Source organism: Eretmochelys imbricata, chromosome 3 (assembly GCF_965152235.1).
Source record: "Eretmochelys imbricata isolate rEreImb1 chromosome 3, rEreImb1.hap1, whole genome shotgun sequence".
Lineage (NCBI taxonomy): Eukaryota > Metazoa > Chordata > Testudines > Cheloniidae > Eretmochelys > Eretmochelys imbricata.
The window spans coordinates 29570404-29594464 of NC_135574.1; the positions used below are offsets into that span (position 1 = coordinate 29570404).

Below are 24061 nucleotides of genomic sequence, written 5' to 3' on the forward strand. Positions count from 1 at the left end.
TCAGCTGCTTTCTGGACTTCCCTTCCAAAGGAAAAAAAAAATTTCCTTTTTAAAATCTGTATTTCTAGTTCAAAAAATCTCAACTGGATCTCAAAATGATTTCAGGTTAATCCCACCACTATGCCACCATGTCAAGGTTCCTCCCCCACTCTGAACTCTAGGGTACAGATGTGGGGACCTGCATGAAAAACCTCCTAAGCTTATCTTTACCAGCTTAGGTCAAAACTTCCCCAAGGTACAAAATATTCCACCCTTTGTCCTTGCCGCTACCACCACCAAACTAATACTGGTTACTGGGGAAGAGCTGTTTGGACGCGTCTTTCCCCCCAAAATACTTCCCAAAACCTTGCACCCCACTTCCTGGACAAGTTTTGGTAAAAAGCCTCACCAATTTGCCTTGGTGACCACAGACCCAAACCCTTGGATCTGAGAACAATGAAAAAGCATTCAGTTTTCTTACAAGAAGACTTTTAATAAAAATAGAAGTAAATAGAAATAAAGAAATCCCCCCTGTAAAATCAGGATGGTAGATATCTTACAGGGTAATTAGATTCAAAAACATAGAGAACCCCTCTAGGCAAAACCTTAAGTTACTAAAAAGATACACAGACAGAATTAGTTATTCTATTCAGCACAATCCTTTTCTCAGCCATTTAAAGAAATCATAATCTAACACATGCCTAGCTAGATTACTTACTAAAAGTTCTAAGACTCCATTCCTGGTCTATCCCCGGCAGAAAACCAGCATATAGACAGACACACAGACCCTTTGTTTCTCTCCCTCCTCCCAGCTTTTGAAAGTATCTTGTCTCCTCATTGGTCATTTTGGTCAGGTGCCAGCGAGGTTACCTTTAGTTTCTTAACCCTTTACAGGTGAGAGGAGCTTTCCCCTGGCCAGGAGGGATTTCAAAGGGGTTTACCCTTCCCTTTATATTTATGACAGTTGTAAATATAATAGATGTAGGACCAGCTGGGATCTGTGTTGGAAAGTGCCTGTAAATTTCACAGCTTTGTGATAGTTGTTTTTCTTTCTATGAAGAAGAGGGGGGAAAAAAAGAATGTTTGCTCTTTGCCAAGAAGCATTGCTGTAAGTAGTTACAAAATAACACTTCAAGAAAGGATGTAGAAATACTTAGAGAAGCTGCAATGAAATTAGACACTTATAGTCCATTTATAAAACTGCTAGCAGTTCCCAAGGCTGGTGAAATAATAAAAACAGAGCCAAGAAAATTATCCAGAGTATTTTAACAAATAGAATGTTGAAGAAAAAACAGGGCATGCACATAAGGTTCGTGACAACTTTTGTTGTTTGTATTGCTGGTTTCCTCTTCAGCAAGCTGGGTTAATTTTCAAAGAGAAATATTGTAGATTTGATATGTCTTGACGAGTAAATACAAATTGCCCTAGTTAAAATAATTAGAAAAAGTTTTCATCCCCTATCCCTATACTTTGTAATAGGTTTATTGCTGTCTTAATTAGGTACTGGATTCCTCATTAAAATTACTGTAACTAAAAAAAATTGTCGCAGTTTAAATAGAATAACATTTTTTGGATAGTTTCTTACATGCGAAATATGCCTAAGATGCTTTCCAAAATGAAATAATAGTTTGGAAGATAAATGGGAGAGCGAAAATAGCAACTGTAACAACATTTGCATGACTCATGGGTAAGGCTAAGGTTTTGTCACGGATATTTTTAGTAAAAGTCATGGACAGGTCACGGGCAAAACAGAAAAATTCACGGAGCCAGTGACCTGTCTCTAACTTTGACTAAAAATATCCTTGACAAAATGGGGATCTGCGGATCTTCACACTACTTCAAGCAGGGCAGCTGCAGGGTGCCCGGTTGCCTGCAGCTCTGTGCATCCCCGGCTGCCTGCAGGGGCTGGGAGCTCACCCATGGGGGCCAGGAGCTTGGGTTCCTCCCCAGCAGCCCAGAGCTGTCCGCCACCTCTGGCTGCTGTGGTTCATTGCCACACCTGGCAGCCGGGAGCTCGGGGGTTCCCCTGCTGCCACCTGCTGGGAGCTTGGGATTCCTCCGCTGCGCTGCCCCAGGCGGCAGGGAGATGGGGGTTCCCGGCCACCAGGAGCTGAGGGGTACCCCACAGCTTCCTGCCCCAGCGGGCGGTGGGGGGACCCTGCAGCTCCTGACCACTGCAGGCTGAAGTAATGGAGGCTGCTGGAAGTCACGGATTCCGTGACTTCCGTAACCTCCGTGACTAAATCGCAGCCTTACTCATGAGTAACTTGCAAGTTTGGATGTGATTCATGTGGGCAGTGTGAAAAAGCAGTGATTTTTTGGCAAGGTCATCCCTGTGTGACAATGTAAGAGTGCAGCTCTTACACACTGTACCGCTAGGTGAGCTCTGCTTGGTTGCAGCAGAGTTAACGGAGAGCCCACAAAATATAGGCATCGCAGGGATTTACTCTCTATCATCAGGGCTTTACTCAATACCAACAGTGCATCTTTAATCTGTCTGCTCTCAGGGGTAGAAGAAGAGAAACTACTTCTTAGGACCCCACTTGACAGAAGAGGAGCTGCTGCAAATAATTTTGTGAGGAGGAAATTTTCCCTGTAGGCCACATTTCTGTCCGCCTTCCACTACTGATTCCTGTATCAAGTGTTACTTTGCAATACTTCTAATAGAGATTTTTTTTTGTTTCGCTTGACCGTAGAAACGGGAAGTGCTTAGGAGAGGTGCTGTAGGTATGTACTTGGTCCATGGGCTAGCAGAGAAAGCCAGAGTGCAAATGGGCTAATGTGGAGTACAGTCCTTCCTCCATCAGACAGGAGGAAGAGGGAAAAGAATGTTGTAATGTGTGTTAACATTCATAATATGTTCAGATTAAAATGTATGTGTTTTTGACCTGGCATTGGTTTCAGCAAATGCACCAGAAGAAGGCCTAAAATAATTGTTGGGGGTGGAGGGAGGGAATTTTGACACACTCAGATTTACACATATCTTTTTATACATTTCATTCCAACTTAAAATGATACATCCCAAGTAATTATTTTTAAATTATATAATTTAGACTTAATATTTGCTCTACTATAAGGGTGTTACAAGCTGCCAAAAATTCTATGAATTCTATATATAGAATTTTTTAAAAATCACTCAATTTTGTAGTTATTAGCCTTGTATAATATATAAAAACCATAACATTTTGCTGAATCTAGAATAGCAATGAACTGAAAAATACCATTCATGGCGCTGTACTAACTTGAGTCATAATGAGGGTATACATAGACATTTTGACTTCAGAAGGTTCAATACAAGTTGAAATTGTTGAGCTCTAAGCCCTATCACTTTCTGCTGCATTCAGAATATTATCATAAGTCTTTTCAAACAATCATGGATGATGATTTGCAATAATTAAAACATATAGTTCAGTTTACAACCAAGATAGGAATTTGCTTTGGCAGGCTCTAAAAACAGAGGGCACCATAATAACATAAGAATGGTCACACTGGGTCAGACCAGTGGTTCATCTAGTCTAGTATCTTCTCTTGTGACAGGGGCCTGTGCCAGATGCTTCAGGGAGAGTAAACAGAGCAGGGCTTTTTATCGAGTGATCCGTTCCGTCATCCAGTCCCAGCTTTTAGCAGTCAGAGGTTTTGGGACACCCAGAACATGGGGTTGCATCCCTGAGCATCTTTGCTAATAGCCATTGTTGGACCTGTCCTCCATGAACTTATCTAATTCTTTTCTGAACTCCGTTATACTTTTGGCCTTCACAACATCTCCTGTCAATGAGTTTCACAGGTTTACTGTGAGTTGTGTGAAAAATTATGTTTGTTTTAAACTTGTTGCCTATTAATTTCATTGGGTGACTTCTGGTTCTTGTGTTATGTGAAGGGGTAAACAACACTTCTTTATTCACTGTCTCCACATCGTTCATGATTTTGTAGACCTCTATCTCATTCCCCCTCTGCCATCTCTTTTCCAAGATGAACAGTGAGAGTGTTTTTAATCTCTCCACCATGAGTAAAATAAGATTGAAGATCTGAATTAAATCAATAAAATTCAAAACATTTACATTTTCTCTGAACAGTGCATACTGTTCTGCATCATAAATATTGCTGCACTAAAGCAAGCCAAAAAGATGGCACATTAACCTATCTAGCAGAAGGGTGATCTTGCAGTGAAAGCCAGCTCCCCCAAAATTTGCAGCTCCTATGTGGCAGCTCCCCAAGAAAGGAGAGCTAATGCAGATTAGTTTCCCTGATTTCCGTGTTCTGCCTACTCAGTTTGGGACAACACATTCTGTGGCATTTAGTCTTGTGCATAGATTAACAAATACCCTTCTCCTGTCCCCAGATGTCAGTCCTGCAGAGGGAGACCAATTGGCTCTGGGCTCAGTCTCTGACTTTGGTGGAAAAACAATTTTCTGGTGCTCCAAAAGTAATAAAACTCCACTCTTGGATTCTAGCCTTGGGTGTAGAGAGACCAATAGCTGATGAGCAACCTAAGAATGTAGAAATCACCTGGTGGGAGGGTGAATAGGATGCATCTATCTTCAACTGCCAATTCCTTTCATTACGCATTGAGTGAGGAGCTGTGACTGGTGTCTAAGGCAGACATAAAACAAATATTGTATATTTAGATTAAGGCCAATAGTTTACGTGAAGGAGGTTAATGTGTATTCAGTATGTGGTTTTGCATATTGTTTTCTCTTCGGGGGGGGGAGGGGAGGAATGGGAATCGTATTGATTGAAATTCAAATATAAGTGGTTTCCTGTGTTTTTTCTCTTGTGCCTTATCACAAAGTACTGGGTTATGGTCCAGTGATATTGCTGACTAGCATAATCCTTTACCATAAGAGCTCCCTGCCTACACAATAGGGAAAGGCCTACCCCTAGTTGCAGAGTGTGTTAGGTCCATTTACCATACCTTCGGGTAGTCAGTGTCTCTGGGAGATCTGTATTACACAATTTCAGTGTTAAATCTCTGCAGTCTTATGGAGTTCATGAAGACCACACTGGTCAAGATGTGTGTAAATGGGCTACCATTGAATTGTTGCCATTAAACATGCAGCGCATTGTCTATTGCATCTACTCTGCCTGCTGACAGGGTGCATGCTTCAATGCTAGCCCATATAAAAGGAGCAGATGTTTCTTTTGTCTCTACCAGCTGAAACCACCTCCTTGAGGAGACTAACTCTGGCCCCATCTCTGTAGCAGCCCTAACTAAGTTTACCTCTTGCATCAGCAGCACATCTTGTGATATTTTAGGTATTTTCAAAACCTTTCTGCGCGCTAGGATTTTAAGTTTGGCATGACAAGACTTGGCACCATTATCAGTACTAGATTTGATGCATGGAGAAAGCTGACTATTTAGAATAGCTGCATCATTTCCTCAATATGCAGATTACCTTTTGATATAGTGATTGGGAGGGTCTTCAGTGCACCTCTTATGTGGTGGCAGAATGTGTCTTGGGGAGACTTGTCTTTTAAGACACCATTAATTTGTTTTACATTTCATTAATGAAGCAGGGACCAGGCCATAGAGTAACTGTGATGCTTTAAGAAAGCATACATGAATCAAACTAGCTTTAGTGCATGGTGGCAACATGAAGGAAATTTGACAGATTTTTCCCCTATATTTTGATATAAGTTTCTTTCAACTTCAGCATCTCTCTTCAGTGCAGTTGGATGCAATTTACTGCATTAGAACAGTTTCACGGGTGCCTAGACAAATGTTAGCACCTCAGTGAACATACATACATACACACACTCACACATACACACTGCTTTGAGGAAATGGCTTGATAATTCTTCCATCTAAGATGCCTCTAAATTAGTTGCTTCACTGGTGGCCATATTGATACTACAAGAGAGATCTCCCATAGGTCCTTTCACACATGTGGCCTGCTCAGGACAGAGCAAATCTGTGGATGTGTCATTGCCACAGTTATTCATTGTCTTGAGGTACTTCTGTTTTTCAGTGCTGACCAAGATAGTGGATGTATCCTGTAGTTTTCTCAGGAAATGTTTTTAGCCACCTGATAATTTGACACCCCCAGCCCAGTCAGTGAGACAGATTCTTGTCTCCATTCCCACTGCTTTGCACTCGACATGTGCTACATAGGATTTGGTTTCTGCCTGTAACTGGCCAGTGGAGAATTTCTCTAATGGCAGGAAAATTTCCTTTGGCATAAAGTCAGCTGTGCATGCCACACCAACCCCAAAACTGCTACTCTGATCCCCCAGTAGTGAGTGATCGCTTAGAATCATAAACTGGTGGCATGACTTAGGGCTGACCCTAGGCAGTTTTATCCCAATGCCTCTGATGAATAGATTTTTCTCTGAGGGCCTCTGTGCCAATATTTCTTCTGCAACTGAGCAAAAGGATCTATGGAAGCTCTGATTTATGTAATATAGCTTCCACTGTATTCAACAGTTCTGTGCACGATGTTGATAATTGGAATAGGAAAGGAATTAGTTCTCCAAGTAATCTTATGTTAGGACATTTCCTTAATGCCTTAAATTGTATATACTTTAGAGGTATTGCAGCATATGGATAATTTTTTTTAAATCTACAGTTCCCATGAACTAACCATCTAGAAAGTTGTAGCCTAGTAACAGGCTGTGTAAGAGGCTGATCCCTAAAATGTGCATACCTGTCTAGGCAACACAAAGCTCATGTATTCAAGAACATAGTATACACCTACCTAATGATGTTTCAAGACATGTTTTGGCTGCTTTCCAGAGTATCTTGTGCCTTGATTATTTTTCTGCTCCTACGACTAGTGCTTATTGTCTCAAGGAATTGTAATGCCGGCAGCTCCTCAGAATGAGGTGTTTGGTTGAGGTTTCCATGGTTACAGGGGAGGCAAGAGGCTGTGCACATTTTAAAGACTTTACTATGAGATCAATAGGAGCATAAGACATATTTTGACAGGGTCCGGCCAGACGGCTACGGGAGAGTGATAGAAGGCAGATATATTAGCCCCAGGTTAAGTAGGTCCCTTTTCCCTGGGTAAGGTAACAGGGAAGGTTCCAGAACAATCAGGAACTTTCTGGAAACAAGGCAGACAGGCTGATTAGAACACCTGCAGCCAATCAAGAAGCTGCTAGAATCAATTAAGGCAGGCTAATCAGGGCACCTGGGTTTTAAAAAGGAGCTCACTTCAGTTTGTGGTGTGTATGTGAGGAGCTGGGAGCAAGAGGCACTAGGAGCTGAGAGTGAGAACGCGGACTGTTGGAGGACTGAGGTGTACAAGCATTATCAGACACCAGGAGGAAGGTCCTATGGTGAGGATAAAGAAGGTGTTGGGAGGAAGCCATGGGGAAGTAGCCCAGGGAGATGTAACTGTCACGCAGCTGTTACAGGAGCCACTGTAGACAGCTGCAATCTACAGGGCCTTGGGCTGGAACCCGGAGTAGAGGGCAGGCCCTGGTTCCCTCCATCACCCCCAACTCCCTACTTGATTCCAGAGGAGTTGAACTGGACTGTGGGTTCCACCAGAGGGGAAGGTCTCTGGCCTGTTCCCCGATCCACTAGGTGGATCAGCAGAGACTGCAGGGATTATTCTTCTTCCTTTCCCCATGCTGGCCAGTGATGAGGCTAACTGAGTGAACCGCAGATTTGAGCCACGAAAGTGGCCAAACTGAGGGCTGCCATGAACCTCTGAGGCGAGAAAATCCACCGATAAGCGCAGGACCCACCATGGCAGAGGAGGAACTTTGTCACAATATGCTGTTATGCAAATCGATACATTCTTAAAATAAACGTTTAATTGCATAACTTAATTGGTCGCTAGCTGAGCAATAGTTTTCTAGTTGATTTTACTAAATGGTCTGTCCTGGAATACACCAATCAAATCTCTAACCTTCTGATTCTGGTTTTACAAATTTAGGTTATTTACTATGTAAAAGAAAGCTGAATCCCTTTTGTAAAACCAAAAAGGGAGATGAATGCATATATCTGAGATGCAATAAATTTCTTTCTGTGTGATTCAGGTATCTTACCTCTGATTACATATTCTACTCATAATCTGTTTTATTCCTCAAAAGAAGCTTTAGGAGAATTCAGACATCTGTCCTTTGAATTTTGTTTCACTTCAATACTATATTGTCATAATGTCTGAACCCATCCCTTCAAGGATACTAAAAGCCTTTAGTGGGTCCTTAAAGTGCCAGTTAGTCTGTCTTTTATGTCACAGGGATTATCAAATATCTCCACAGGGTTATGTGTCCAAACTCTGCCTATTTAGAGTTTTCCAGAACTACTCCAGATTTTGTGATATAAGTTCTCATTTAGACTGTCATACAAGTTTTAGACCATTTATTCAGTTAGAGCCTAAATGGACTGAGGAACTGATTGGGAACACAAATAGGAATAAATGGTCAATTTTCAACATTGAAGGACGCTAAAGTGGATTGCCCGAAGGATTTGTAGTGAGACATGTTGTTTTAATACTTTACTGAACTGGAAAAGAGGGCGAACACTGAGGTAGTAAAATTTCAAATGACACATTTTAGGCTAGTCAAGACTATCCGAAGATCCTAACAAAGTTAGACAATTGGGCAAGACTGGTAGGTGAAATGAAATGTAGACAAATGTAAGGTAACATGCTAGAAGGAACAAGTGGAGTTACTTGTAAATATTAGTTGCAACAACTCAGGAAAACGTTTAGGATGTAACTGTGAATAGTTCAATGAAAGCATTGGTTAAAAAAAAAAAAAAAAAAAAAAGCAAACAAATGCCAGCTTGCTTTAGGAATAGGATAGAGAATAATACTGTAATGTTACCATACTATTATAGATAGATGAGATGCTTGAATGCTGTTCTAGCTGTTCCATTTCAAAAAGAATATAGCAGAATTAGAAGGACATGTAAAATGATTAGACATGGCAATATGGAGACAGTTTAGATAAGCGGTGACATAAGGGTATATAAAATAATGAAATCTATAGAGAAGGTCAGTTGGGTGTTCTTATTTACCTTGTACCTTCTACTATTCTTGTAGGAGAATAACAAGATGATGTCTTATAAAGTTAAAAATCAAAACATTTTAAACAGCTGAAAACATTTTTTGAACAATGTATAATTAAGCCTTTAACTCACTGCAGCAGGTACTATTGAAACAAAAAGCTCAATAGTATTAAAAAGGAGACATTTATGAATATTAAAATCTGCAATTAAACTTGTTAGAATAAAAATGTATAAGGGATTAAAAATATGTTTTTCCTCTACCCCTGTTCCACATGCCCTGATGGCTTTCACATATTGGTTTATTTTGTTGTTTCAGTGTGGGGCATGTGTGTTCTAAATGGGTGGATGAAAATGACTCGTCAGTGATTGCTTTATTTCATTGTCACCATTTACATGTGTGAATGTGCAGTAAAAATATATTTCAGTAGTTACATCTTATTTTTAGTCTCTTCTAGATCGGGATACCTTTTCAAAAAGCATTGTGAAGTTTTATCTGTGCAGTGCTAATTCAAGGATGTGGCTGCCACTAGTATAGATGATGGGTATATCTCTGTCATCTGTCAGTCATTTTCATTCCCTTTTCCTGCTAGCAGGCATTCTTGCTAGAGTAGATAGACTGTTCCAGTTGAATTTTGGGAAATTCCAAAGTTCTAAGACTAATTTCAGGAACCTCTCTCCAAGTGCTTTGTTGCAGTAGATAGTCTCAATCAGTTAACATTGGAATCCATCTGACTAGATGCCAGCTTCCTGAGGTTGTCTGTCCTTAACCAGTGAGACTTTTGGGAGGGAGGAGCATTTCCGCTAACTTCCATCTTGTCTCCATTCTTTTTAAGAGCTCTAGAATATTTGGATGTTGTGTACTCAAGGAGCAGTTTCAAAAGAAATCTCTCTCAGTGCCAGCCTCCCAGTTGAATCTCAAGCTTGGTGCATGTCTCATTAAAGGCAGTGTCTCTCTTGAGTGAGGTCAGGTCACCGCTGTGCCGACCCATTGTTTATAAAGGTGGCAGCATATCAGTGAAGAACAAATTACTCTTGCCTATTAGTTTCTTTCGTATAGTGACTCCAGTATAGACACCCTCTAAAATACCCTATTTGATTAACAGACTCTGGCAGAATGGCTAGAAGTTAAGTAGAGCTATAAGGTTTTTTCTTTTGGCTTTGGAAGTTCTCAACTAGTTACAGACTTCCTGACTGCCTAGAAATTGCAGACATAGAAATCTGGATTGGTTACCACCTGATGTAGGGGACTTGCCATGTCACAGAAAACAATTAGCAGGTAAGAAATTAGTTTTACTTTGTTTTTTATAATTATTTAAAAACACAATTTTTTCCCTTCTTCTTAACCAACAGGTTCGCCATAAAACATCACAGAAGGTTTATGCAATGAAGCTTCTTAGTAAATTTGAAATGATAAAAAGATCGGATTCAGCCTTTTTCTGGGAAGAAAGAGATATCATGGCCTTTGCCAACAGTCCCTGGGTGGTTCAAGTAAGGAGTGTTTTTCTCTAGTTTTTAAATTTAAGTTAAAAGTATTTAATTTTTGGGTCAGTTTTGAATATGCATTTAAATTCAAATAATTGGTTAGATTCAGATCTCAATTTAGAAGTCACACCAGTGTAACTGAATTATGAATCAGGATCAGTGATTTTGTTTTAGTTTATATTTGTCCATATTGATAGGCTAACTTTTAGCTTGATCACTTCAGCTGCAGTATAAAATGAAATGGAATTTACAAAACAGCCTCAAATGAGTACTCTACTTGAAATTATAATAATTTTTGTGTGAAGGGAAAATTGTGAGTCAGATTACAATTACAGTACAAAAATATGTGAGTGAACTGAAATTTTTTCTACTAATCTATTCTGCCAGATTAATTTTATTAGTGATTGTAATATGGCTCAATCATGAGGTCACAAACAATTCATTGTGTTATTGTGGAGGAGGAAAGTGGATTTAAGTATAAAGTATCTATTTATGCACCCATGTACCTCAATAATCTGTAACAATGAAAACCTAAATGCAGGAAAAAAATTCTTGGTACTTGTAATTTAAGAATTAAATAGTTATAATTTGAAACATTTTCAAGTGTGTAGATGTGATTCTCTGTATGTAAAAGGTAAATACTGCCACTGACCAATTACATAGTAATGGCCTGGCCTTACTTGGGCTGTTTTCAAATGGATGGGATCTAGAGGTGAAAGTCCTGGAGTGCATTCAATGAAACCCACTAAAACAATTTGCAAAGAAATGAACTTACTTTCAATAGACCAGTAACCTAAAATATCATCTGTAATATATACCAAGCTATATTTAATTATTAGTAAAGTTAATCACTTCATGCATCTCCACTTCATAGACACATTAACCTGCATTTATCATTTCTACTTTTGCTTGGTGATATTAGAGGAAAACAGCAGTAATGAGTTCCAAATAATAATTATGTAAATATTTGGGAGCTATAACATAATACAGAAATGAAATTACAAAGCAATTTCAGAGACATCAGCCTCTGTTTAGCTATTTCCAGTACTCTGAATTGTACTTGTATCTCAGAGGGAGCTGACATTTCAATGATGCCCGTTTCATGCTGAGAAACAGAATGAGATGCACTTAATAAATGGAATAAATAAGAAATTAGTAGTTTTTAAAAATTGTGAGATAAGGTAGTTTTAATGTTTAGAATATGTTAGATTACTGTTAAATTAACCAAAGTCTTTATTCGAAACTTTAAAAACAAATTGAACTTGCCTTACAACAATCTTGAAAATCTCTGATTATCTAAGAACAGAGTTTCATGAAAGCAGAATAGAAAGAAGGTTGCTTTTTCAAATATCCCTCGAGTAATTTTCCTTCTTTTCTGCTTTAGCTCTTTTGTGCCTTTCAAGATGACCGATACTTGTACATGGTAATGGAATACATGCCGGGTGGAGATCTTGTAAACCTTATGAGCAATTATGATGTGCCTGAAAAATGGGCCAAGTTTTACACAGCTGAAGTTGTCCTTGCTCTGGATGCAATTCACTCCATGGGCTTGATACACAGGGACGTGAAGCCTGACAATATGCTTTTGGATAAACATGGGCATCTAAAGTTGGCAGATTTTGGCACCTGTATGAAAATGGATGAAGTAAGTATGCAATTAAATATTTTATCTACCATAAAGATAGGTTTTATTTTATTGTAAATTACTCAGGGATGTAAGGAATAAAGGAATGTTCAGCTAATTGAGCTTCTTGATTGGCAGAATATTCCTTGCTGTCTAATTTTAAGTAGAGGAAGGGACATTCTGTATTTTGTAACATTGGTCCATAATAAACTATTCTGGCATGGCGACAAAGGAAAGAGACCTACTTTTTGTTATTTCTGGGAGCATATATGTTTATGAATTTCTGTGTGTTCATTCTTTAGCCAAATGTTTGAACAGCTCATGAGACAACTCCTAATTTCAACATTAGTAATCTTGGAGCAGTTTATAAGCTAACACTTTAGTATAAATGAAATTGTTACTGAAGAGGCAACAATTTACATAGTCCCATATAGTCATTACTATATATAATTGCTCCAACAGCACCCCCTAGTGGTTTTCAACTTAAAAATTTAGATTAAAGTAATGTGACTAATGAAGTGTGATGCACTGATTGGGACTGCTTATTGCTAGTATTCAAAATATTCTATTTTTTCATTGCCCACATATTTAAAGAACGTGGTCCATTAGGCAATACATTTTATGTGCTAGTTTCAAGATAAACTCATATGGCTTTAAAAAAGCCTTATTTGGACTACTAACAACATTTTAAAGCAGACTTTTAAAATCTTCTGTATTTTTCAGTTTACACTTTGTTCTTGTTAAGTGAGGAGTAAAAAGTAAACAGTGAAATTACTCTGTAATTAGACATATTCCCCCACCTCTTGTGTTTTACTCTACAAAGGCACCGTAAGTTATCATGAACTTTGTGTGAATGTGCAAGTGTTACATTGATTACCTTTAGTTTTAAAATGTTTCTCTGATATTTTAATATTGGTGTTCCTTTGTTTTGTCAGCTTTGACTTAACAAGAGTATATTTTGGCCTGAAGGATATTACTTTAGTGCTTTCTTCTGCTATGTTGTGCTAGAATTTGTGTATATTACTTATACAAAATATGTTCTTGTTCCTTTGCAACCTATTTCACTTCTTCTTTTCTCCAGTATTTTTTTGTAATATATTTTTGACTACTACCCTTTTATAGTAATTGCAAATGTACTCTGAAATACTGATGTCTTTTTTCCTCATATGGTATTTTATAAGCTTATTGAGAAATGTAATAGCCTTCATTTCTAGCATCATTTAGTTCATTTTGTTCATGCTACAGTGATTCTATTCCACAGGTAGATAGATTGTTTATCTTAATTTGATTATTTGGGAGACAAGATGGCTGAGGTAATACCTTTTATTGGACCAACTTCTGTTAGGTGAGTGAGGTAATATCTTTTAGTGGATCAACTGCTGAAGTTGGTCCAATAAAAGATATTACCTCAGCCATCTTATCTCTCTAATATCCTGGGACCAGCATGGCTTACGTACAGTTAATTTGATTATATAAGGCTGCTGACTGGCAGAGTTAATTTATTTTTATATTAGATAGATATGTTGCCAGGTTGTTACTGTAAGTCTAATTATTTTCAGGGTCCTTTTGAATACGTATTCTTTGAAATGTTAAATCCAAATAAATAAATAAATATAATGTGAACCTTGTAGCTGTAAGAGTCCGATTGGACCACCCTATCTGTATTGATACTATTAGGCTACATATAAGGTGGCTTATGCCTTCAGACTTTGCTTCTTTCATTGTACAAATTCTATAAGGCTTTCCAGGTTCTCATTCTCTGAACGCATTTTCTGATCCTTTCCTTGTATAGATATTCAGAACCCTGACTGACACTTTGCTTGCAGTAAGCCAAATTTGTTTAGTCGTCTGAGACTAAACTTAATGTGATAATGGGCCTTGTTTTACTTGTAATTGAAGTAAGGTAAAAATAATATTTGATCTGCTTAATATGAACCCTTAACTTGTTTTTCTTCTTTAAGTACGTGCTCATATCCATATCATGTTAGGTGCATGCTCATGGCATGGACTGTTGCTGGAGATTTTTCCCTCAGTGGTATCCATCAGGTTGACTCTAGCACCCTCCATGTGACAGTATAAAGTGCGCCACTGGCCCCACACCCAATCAGTTCCTTCTTACCGCCCCGATGGTTGCTGGAATAACTCCTCTTGCTTCAGCCACTGGTCTCCAGACCTTCAGCACCAGACGTCGGAAATAAGGAGTACCACTGCCCTTGGTCACCTCGGGAGGACTCGTCATCTGAGTCTTATGTGGAGCCCTACACCCAGTGCAAGAGCCACCACTGGTACTGTCCTATGTGCTGCTGGACCTCAGTGCAGGTTGCCCCACGAGTACCTGGTCAGGTGGACAATGGCCTATTCAGTGGCCAATCAGGAACCCATGGCCATTTCCCTCAGTGCCGTGTCCGTCTTCTCACCTGTCATACTCGTTTGCTTCCGAGGGGTAGCATCCCCCTTCACTCCGCTCGGTACTGGACACCAACTCCCAGTGCTGATGCACATGACGTGGGCCACATGGAGGTAATTAAAGCTGAAGATGAGAAAACAGCCCTCACCTTCCAGTAGAGGCCTCTTCTTCCTCCTCCGCAGACCAGGACATCTCGGGACCGAGTGGCTCACTGCCGCAAGGTGATTTTAGAGCCCATCAGGAGTTTCTGAAGCGGGTAGCAGTTAACCTGGAGCTAGAGATTGAGGAGCTCTAGGAATTGTCTCTCACCCTCATTGACATTCTAGATGCAACAGCACCATTTAAGGTGGCTCTGATACCCGGGGTTCTTTCAACCGAAAGCTCTTGGTAACTTTTACTCTGTGCGAGGTGGTGTCAGGAAATAAATCATGGGAGACACGGCCGTCCGACCGATAGATGGCTGGCACAAACAGGACAACACAAGAGTGCTTTCACTTAAACCTAAACTTTACTTAGTCTCAAGCACTTATACATGTCCGCAGCAGGTTAGTAAAACACCCCCAACCCTCGATAATTACTGAAGCTGAGTGTGGCTCTCGAGTGGCACAGCTGCAGCCTGTCTGTCAGTGGAGGACACAAGCTGCATCCAGAAGGAGAGTCCAGTCCCGAGGAGTCCCACTACCTCAAACTTTTCCCCCTTATTTATACATTAGTAAAACAATGACATGTCACTTGTTAAGCAAGCAGTTTCAACGGTCAAGCAAGAGGTTTCCTTCTAATTATTGATTAACCAGGTGTGAGTTTTTCCCAGAGTTTGCAGTCTTGAGGCTCTAACAGACACATTCCTGAGGGCACACCCTGCTCTTCTAAGATGCATGTATCAGCAACTTCAACACAATTCTTATCAGGAAGGACGCGGGGTCAAGCTGTCCTGTTTGTGGCACCCAAAACCCCCTCCCCTCCTGCCTTGGTTAAGGTGAGGCTGCTGCATGGCCAATTTGCAGTCTGCTGACTTGGCTGCCTTTAATTTTAAGCAATAGTGGTATCAGGCACTTTACTGGTTTGCAGAAATCTCCCCGTACAGCCCTACCCATTAACGAGGTGGTAATGGGTCCAGTCAGAGCCCTGTGGCAGACCTAGTCTTCTCTTCCTCCCACTTTGAAGAGGGCAGAGAAGAAATATTATGTGTCAGCCAATGGGTATGAGTAGCTATACTCTCAGCCCCCGTCCTGGGTTCCTAGTTGTATGGGTGGCCAATGAGAGGAGTAGACAGAGCTAAGCAAGTGCTACCCACAAACAGAAGTATGCAAGGAAACTCAATCTGTTTGGGAAGAAAGTTTTTATTCAACAGGTGGTCTACAACTAATCTCAAACCAGCAAACCCTGCTGGGGAGATATGATTACAACTTGTAGGACTCCTTATCCAATTTTAAGGTCTCTGTGCCTGAGGACTTCAAGGCAGGAATTCTGTGCCCAATTAGTGGAGGGGAAAGAATGTTGTCAGAGCCTCACTCCAGGCGACACTGAATGCTGCTGACATGGCAGCCAGGACGATGGCCTCTGCAGTGTCCATGAGGTGATATTCTTGGCTACAGTCCTCATGGCTACCTCAAGAGGTCCAGCAATCGATCCAGGACCTCCCTTTCAAAGGCTCCTCATTATTTCAGAGCAAACGGACACACCACTCTATGGCCTGAAGGACTCAAGGGCTACCTTCAGATCCCTGGGCCTCTGTGCTTCATCCACTTCAAGGAGGCACTTCAGGCCTCAACAGCCAGCCCACTTCTCGGCTCCACCACTGAGACAGGACCTGTACAAGAGAAAGGGCAGAGGTTACAAATGCCATCCTTTGTTTGTTTTCGGACTGACTCCCACTTAAGTTCGGCATCGTCCCACATCTCATCGGGCCACTGGGTGCTAAGTACAGTGGTGGGTGGTTATATCCTGCAGTTTTCAGCCACTCCTCTCTCCCACCCCTTATCGCCGTCCCTCTTCAGTGACCCTTCTCACAAGCAACTCCTAGTCCAGGAGCTGCAGATCCTCTTACCGGTGGGAGCTGTGGAAGAGGTACCTCGAAAATTGAGAGGGAAAAAGTTTTACTCCCGATATTTCCTAATCCCAAAGGCCCAGATTGGCTTTTGCCCCATTCTGGACCTGCATTACCTCAATAATTATCTCAAGTGTCATAAATATAAAGGGAAAGGTAAACACCTTTAAATCCCTCCTGGCCAGAGGGAAAACCCTTTCACCTGTAAAGGGTTAAGAAGCTAGGATAACCTTGCTGGCACCTGACCAAAATGACCAATGAGGAGACAAGATAGTTTCAAAGTTTGGGGGGGGGTGGAGGGGGAAACAAAGGGTTCTCTCTGACTGTGTGTTGTTTTTTTTGCCAGGAACAGACAAGGAATGGAGTCTTAGAACTTAGTAAGTAATCTAGCTAGATATGCGTTAGATTCCGTTTTGTTTAAATGGATGATAAAATAAGTTGTGCTGAATGGAATGTATATTCCTGTTTTTGTGTCTTTTTGTAACTTAAGGTTTTGCTTAGATGGATTCTCTATGTTTTGAATCTAATTACCCTGTAAGGTATTTACCATCCTGATTTTACAGAGGTGATTCTTTTACTTTTTCTTTAATTAAAATTCTTCTTTTAAGAACCTGATTGTTTTTTCATTGTTCTTAAGATCCAAGGGTTTGGGTCTGTGTTCACCTATGCAAATTGGTGAGGATTTTTATCAAACCTTCCCCAGGAAAGGGGGTGTGGGGTTTGCTGAGGATTTTGAGGGGAAAGATGTTTCCAAGCGGGCTCTTTCCCTGTTACATATTTGTTAAACGCTTGGTGGTGGCAGCAATAAAGTCCAATGGCAAAAGGTAAAATAGTTTGTACCTTGGGGCAGTTTTAACCTAAGCTGGTAAAAATAAGCTTAGGGGGTTTTCATGCAGGTCCCCACATCTGTACCCTAGAGTTCAGAGTGGGGAAGGAACTCTGACATCAAGAAACTGAGGTTCTGCCTCATCTCCATGGCCTCAATCATTCCCTCCCTGGATCCAGGAGCCCTCAACTTGAAGGACGCTTATTTTCACATTTCTGTCTTCCATGGCCGCAGAAGATTTATCAGATTTATTATAAACCAGACTCCTTACCAATTCACCATTTTCCCTTTTGGCGGGTCCTCAGCCTCCTGGGTTTTTACAAAAGGTATGGTGGTGGTAGCTGCCTTTCTCAGAAGGTGAGGTGTTCAAGTCTACCCATACCACAGTGACTGGCTGGCTGATCAAGGGTCATTCAGAGGCTCAAGTAAAGAAAAGCATCAGCCTGGTCCAAGCCACCTTCCAAGCACTGGGCCTGTTGGTAAACGAACAAAAGTCGACTCTCATTCCAGTACAGAGAATAGAGTTTATCATGGCAGTGCTAGACTCAACTCAGGCCAGAACCTTCCTTCCAAGGATGCGATTCCAGACCTGACATCCAAGGTCATGGCTTAACTGATCACAACAGCTTGGGTTTGCCTCAAGCAACTGGGACACATAGCCGCATGCACTTACATGCTATGGTATGCAAGGCTGTGCCTCAGGCCCCTGCAGACATGGTTAGCTTCAGTGTACTCTCCGAACTGTCACTACTTGGACTCTGTGCTTGCTGTTCCAGCCCCAATCCTTGCCTCCCTTGACTGGTGGAAGGACCCCTGGATGGCACTGGCGGATGTTCTCTTTGTTGCCCTCCAGCCATCAGTGTGCCTAGTGTCGTATCCTTCAGACCTAGGTTGGGGAGCCCACCTTGATTAACGTAGGGCCTGTGGTCCCAGTAAGAACTCTCCTTGCACATAAATGTCTGGAAGCTCAGAGGGGTCTGCTTGACTTGCCAAGTGTTCCTTCCCCAGATTGCAGGCAAGGCAGTGCAGGTATTGATAGACAGCACCATAGCCATGTTCTACATCAGTAAGCAGGGAGGAGCATGCTGCTCCACCTTGTGTCAAGAGGCCGTCTGTCTGTGGGACTTCTGCATGAAGGACTCCATCCACTTCAAGGCATCTCATCTTCTGGAAGCCTGGAATGCCCTGGCACACCTCAGCAGATCTTTCTCCTCTCACCACGAGTGGTCCCTTCACCCAGAGGTCATCAGGTTCATCTTTCAATGGTGAGGATTGCTCTAGGTTGACCTGTTTGCAGCCAAGCAGAACTGGAAATGCCATCAGTTTTGCTTGCTGCATGGGCACAGCCTGGGCTCCCATGCCTTCTGACTTCCAGGGGCAGAGCTCTTATTCTACGCATTTTTACTGGTTCCTCTGGTTTACAAGGTGCTTCTGAAAATCAAGCAAGACAAGGTGAGAGTTATTTGTATAGCCCCGGCATGGCCACACCCACACTGGTTTGGCACACTGCTTACCAGTAGTACCCCAGCTAATGCTCCCACTCTGCCTGGACCTGATCTCTCAAGATCACAGCCATTTACTCCACTTGAAGCTTGGGTCCCTTCACCTGACTGCATGGAAGTTATATGGCTGAACCCGATGGAACAAGCCTGTTCGGAACAAGTTCGACAGGTCCTTCTGGGTAGTAGGAAGTCCTCCACCAGGAATACCTACCTCACTAAATGGAAGCATTTCTCAATATGGTCATTCGAAATGGGGCCTCTCTCCAACTCGGTCTTCCCTTCAGTCCTGGATTAGTTGCTCCATCTAAAACAACAAGGTCTAGCCTTCACATCTATCAAGATGCATCTAGCATCAATTTTGACCTTCCATCCGCCAGTGGACAGTAAGTCTGTTTTCTTTCACAAGATGACCATTCTTTTTCTTAAGGAGTTGGAGAGACTTTACCCTCAGGCTCACAAATTGATCCCTCCCATGGGATTTAAACCTGATCCTATCAAAACTCACAGGCCCTCCCTTTGAGCCGCTAGCATTGTGCTCTCTGTTGCTCCTCTCCTGGAAGGTCACCTTCTTGGTAGTATTTACCTCAGCCAGATGGGTCTCTGAAATCAGGGCCCTTACATCAGAACTACTGTACATCGTGTTCTTCAAGAACAAGGTCCAGCTACACCGCCATCCGGCCTTCCTGCCAAAGGTGGTTTTTCAGTTCCATAGCAACCAGGTCATTTTACTGCCAGTCTTCTTCACGAAGCCTCACAAGAATTCAGAAGAGCAGTGGCTTCACACACTGGATGTTTGGCATCTCCTCACCTTCTACCTTGAGAGGACTAAACCTTTCCACAGATTCATGCAACTCTTTTGTGGCAATCGCAGAGAGAAGGAAAGGCCTACCAGTTTCAGCCCAGAGAATATCATTCTGGATAACCTCCTGTATTTGGGATTGCTGAAAGCAATCCAATCCAAGACATCTGCAGGGCTGCAACCTGGTCAGCAATGCATATCTTCTGATCCCACAATGCCATCACCCAACAGTCTTGTGATGACATGAGGTTCAGGATAGCAGAGTTGCAGTCCGCTTCTCCATGAACTCCGAGCCCACTGCCTTGGGTACCGCTTGTGAGTCACCAAATGTGGAATGGACGTGAGCAGGCACTCAAAGAGAAAACGGTTACTGACCTTCTGTAACTATTATTCTTTGAGATTAATTGCTCATATTCATTCTATGACCCACCCTTCTACCGCTCTGTCAGAGTTAGCTGGCAAGAAGAAACTCAGAAGGTGCAGGGTTGGCAGTGCCCCTTGTATTGGCGCATAAGCTTGTGGCACCAGAAGGCACTGGAGCCAACCCGATTGGATACCACTGAGGGAAAAATCTCCAGCAACGGTGCATGTGACATGCACACACCTAATGTGGAATGGACGTGAACATCACATCTTGAAGAGCAACAGTTATGGAAGGTCAGTAACCGTTTTTTATGCTATGTTTATTTTTAAAGGGCTACTGGTTTTGAACCAAAAGAGTACTAGTTCAGCAGTATATGTTAAAAGTTTGGTGAACAAAGACTGCTGAGAGTATTATAAAGCTCTATTGTTAATCAGAGCTAATAATAAAACAGTAATATGTATAAAATTATACTGACCCACAAAGTTGAGGGGAACTATCAGTAATTTCTCTGGGGGCTACAAAAATAGTAACCGTAAGATTACTCATGTTTTTCTATGAAGGAAATTGAACTATAATAAGACTTTTAATTCCTTTCTAAAGTTTGAAGTGTTTGCAGCATTTTTGTAAGTAATTGTAGCAGAAACTCCAGGATTGGGTTGGGAATCAAGACTGAACTACTATCTGACCCCTAGAAGTTAGGGTTGTTGTTTTTTTAATACCTTAAAGTTTAAGTCTTTATAGACTTAGATGGTCTCAGACTGAATGGAATGGAGGAAATATTTTATATAAGAAGCTGTAGAATCAGACACATGGACGTAGTTCTAGAATGTCTCCAAATCCTGGGGATGTCCCAGCTGTAAAAATATGTTGATGCTGGCAGGATGACTTCTATAAAACATAGGCCTCCTGTCAAGGTTCCTTCCCCACTCTGAACTCTAGGGTACAGATGTGGGGACCTGCATGAAAGACCCCCTAAGCTTATTCTTACGAGCTTAGGTTAAAAGCTGCCACCACCAAAGTGTTACACAAAGAACAGGGGACGTGCCCACTTGGAAACATCTCTTCGCCTCCCCCCAAAATATCCCCCCAAGCACTACACCCCCTTTCCTGGGGAAGGCTTGATAAAAATCCTCACCAATTTGCATAGGTGAACACAGACCCAAACCCTTGGATCTTAAGAACAATGTAAAAAGCAATCAGGTTCTTAAAAGAAGAATTTTAATTAAAGAAAAAGTAAAAGAATCACCTCTGTAAAATCAGGATGGTAAATACCTTACAGGGTAATCAGATTCAAAACACAGAGAATCCCTATAGGCAAAACCTTAAGTTACAAAAAGACACAAAAACAGGAATATACATTCCATTCAGCACAACTTATTTTATCAGCGATTTAAACAAAACAGAATCTAACGCATATCTAACTAGATTGCTTACTAACTCTTTACAGGAGTTCTGACCTGCATTCCTGCTCTGGTCCCGGCAAAAGCATCACACAGACAGAGAGAACCCTTTGTTTCCCCACACCCTCCAGCCTTGAAAGTATCTTGTCTCCTCATTGGTCATTTTGGTCAGGTGCCAGGGGGGTTATTTTAGTTTCTTAACCCTTTACAGGTGAAAGGGTTTTCCCTCTGGCCAGGAGGGATTTAAAGGTGTTTACCCTTCCCTTTATATTTATGACATCTCCCTAGCACCTATTTTTCTTTTTTAACTTTGAGTTTCTTTACCAGTAGTGTGTATTAACAGTTCATTTATGTATAAAGAGCCCAGAAAAATAGCAGCATGGATTTGTAGGGGATGGAAAGGAGGAACCTTATTGTTGTTCGAATGCTTGTTCATGTCTATTCCAGTCAGGTGTGTGCATGCTGCGGGCATAGTTGCCAGAAATTTTTCTCCCAGCAGCTCCCATAGGGTCGGCTGTAGAGCCCACTAGAATGGAGCCTTCATGGCGCTCAATATACAACCCTGCTGACCCAGCCCCTCCTCCGTTCCTTCTTACCACCTGTGACGGTTATCGGAACTGCGAATGACTTGATTGCAAGTTCTCCTCACTTCCTGTAGCTTTCTAGTATAGCTTATCTCAATAGTTTATAGTTCTAGTTTTTATTAGTTAGTAGTAGTTCTGTTGGGAGTGGGGTTTCCCCTCCACCCCGACCTTTCCCCTTGGGGACGTCAGGGCAAGCCTCAATCCCCAGAGTTCAAGCCCTGCAAGTCCTGCAGTAAGCTGATGTCAATGGGCAACCCCCACCACACTTGTTTAAATAGTCTGGGGGAGGCTCACCAAGCTGTTAAGTGCAGGATTTGCAAGGGTTTTCGACCAAGGACCAAAAAGGAATGGGATTTCAGGTTGAAACAGCTCCTCATGGAGCTGGCTTTTAAACTGCAGTCCACCTTGGCATGGCAGGACCCGGCACCAATCTCCTCGGTGCGGAGTGCACCAGTATCGGTGGCAGAATTGGCACTGCAGAAGATCTCCGAGCACAGAGACTTGCAGCACCTTCGCCCTAGGCAAGACTTTCTAGATGGCGAGGTAGGAACAGCAGGCATAAGCCGTCCCAGCCCTCATCATCACAGGGCCAAGCGCATGCCTGAACAGCCTCCAAGCAGACCTTTTGAAGGTGTACCCGGGGACAAAGTGCCAGTCTGTATACTGGTTCCTCAGTCCTGCTTTCGGAATTGTCTATCCCACTTCTACCATGCATGGTCCCAAATAACATAGGACTGCTAGGTTCTCCGTACGGTAGAAGTGGGGTACTCTCTCCAATTCTGCTCCTCCCCTCCCTCCCTCCCACCCACTGCCCTTCCTGGTCCCTCTTCAGGGACCCTTCTCACAAGCAACTCCTTATCCAGGAGGTGCAATCGCTCCTTGCCATAGGGGCAATGAAGGAGGTTCCTCAGGAGCTAAGGGGCAAGGGGTTCTACTCCCGCTATTTCCTAATCCTCAAGGCAAACGGGGAGGGGGGTGTCTGACCCATTCTAGACCTGGTTCATGGTGAAGTTGAAGTTCCGCATGGTCTCCCTGAGCGTTATTATCCTTTCCCTAGATTCGGGAGACTGGTACGCCACCCTCAACATGAAAGATGCGTACTTTCATATAGCTATTTGGCCTGTGCACAGACGATTTCTGCAGTGTATAGCCAGCACCATACACTGTCAGTTCATGGTCCTCCCCTTCGGTCTGTTGACAGCCCCCTGAGTGTTCACCAAGTGTATATCAGTCATAGCAGCCTTCCTTCGCAAGAGGCAGGTACAGGTATACCCATACCTAGACGACTGGCTACTCAGGCGGCGCACCAGGGAGCAGGTGGAGTCTCAAGTCCGACTAGTCAGAGCTCCTTTCGAGAGGCTGGGACGATTCCTCAACGTGAACAAGTCAACCTTGTCACTGACTCAAAAAATAGAATTCATCGGTGCGGTGCTGGACTCAGTGCAGGCAAGGGTGCTCCTGCCAGACACCAGATTTCAGACCATGAAAAACATTATCCGAAGCCTCAGATGGTACCTGACTACTACAGAGAAGGGATGCCTGAGTCTCCTTGGCCACATGTCAGCCTGCACTTACGTGGTCCAGCATGCCAGACTGAGGCTCAGACCATTTCAAGCATGGCTCGCATCTGTATACCTCCCAGGGCACGACAGCCTGTTATCTGTGGTCATGGTGCCAGACCAAATACTCGTCCCTCCAGTGGTGGCTAGACCCTCGCACAGTGTGCAAGGGAGTCCCCTTCAACAGCCCTCAGCTTTTCTTGTCTCTAGTAATGGACGTGTCAGCTCTCGGTTGGGGGGCGCATCTGGGAGAGCTCCAGACACAAGGATTATGGTCACAGGATGAGCTCTCCCTGCATATCGATATCAATAGAGAGCTCAGAGCAGTACAGCTAGCGTGACAAATCTTCCTATCCTGGCTTCAAAGCCAGTGTGTGCGGGTAATGACGGACAACACTATGGCCATGTTTTACATCAACAAGCAGGGTGGACCCCGCTCTTCCCCCCTATGTCGGGAAGCCCTTCAGCTATGGGAGTTCTGCATAGCCCACTCCATTCACCTGAAGGTGTTCTATCTCCTAGGTGTGCA

General features: G+C 42.4%; 1 protein-coding gene across 1 annotated transcript in view; it reads left to right on the plus strand.

The window, feature by feature from the left end:
* ROCK2 (Rho associated coiled-coil containing protein kinase 2) overlaps nucleotides 1-24061 on the plus strand; it is a 149485-nt gene that overhangs the window by 84660 nt on the left and 40764 nt on the right. The window contains exons 4-5 of the mRNA XM_077812517.1: nucleotides 10289-10426; nucleotides 11805-12065. Of these exons, the coding sequence (XP_077668643.1) occupies nucleotides 10289-10426; nucleotides 11805-12065 (399 nt within the window). The remainder of the gene's footprint in view (nucleotides 1-10288; nucleotides 10427-11804; nucleotides 12066-24061) is intronic.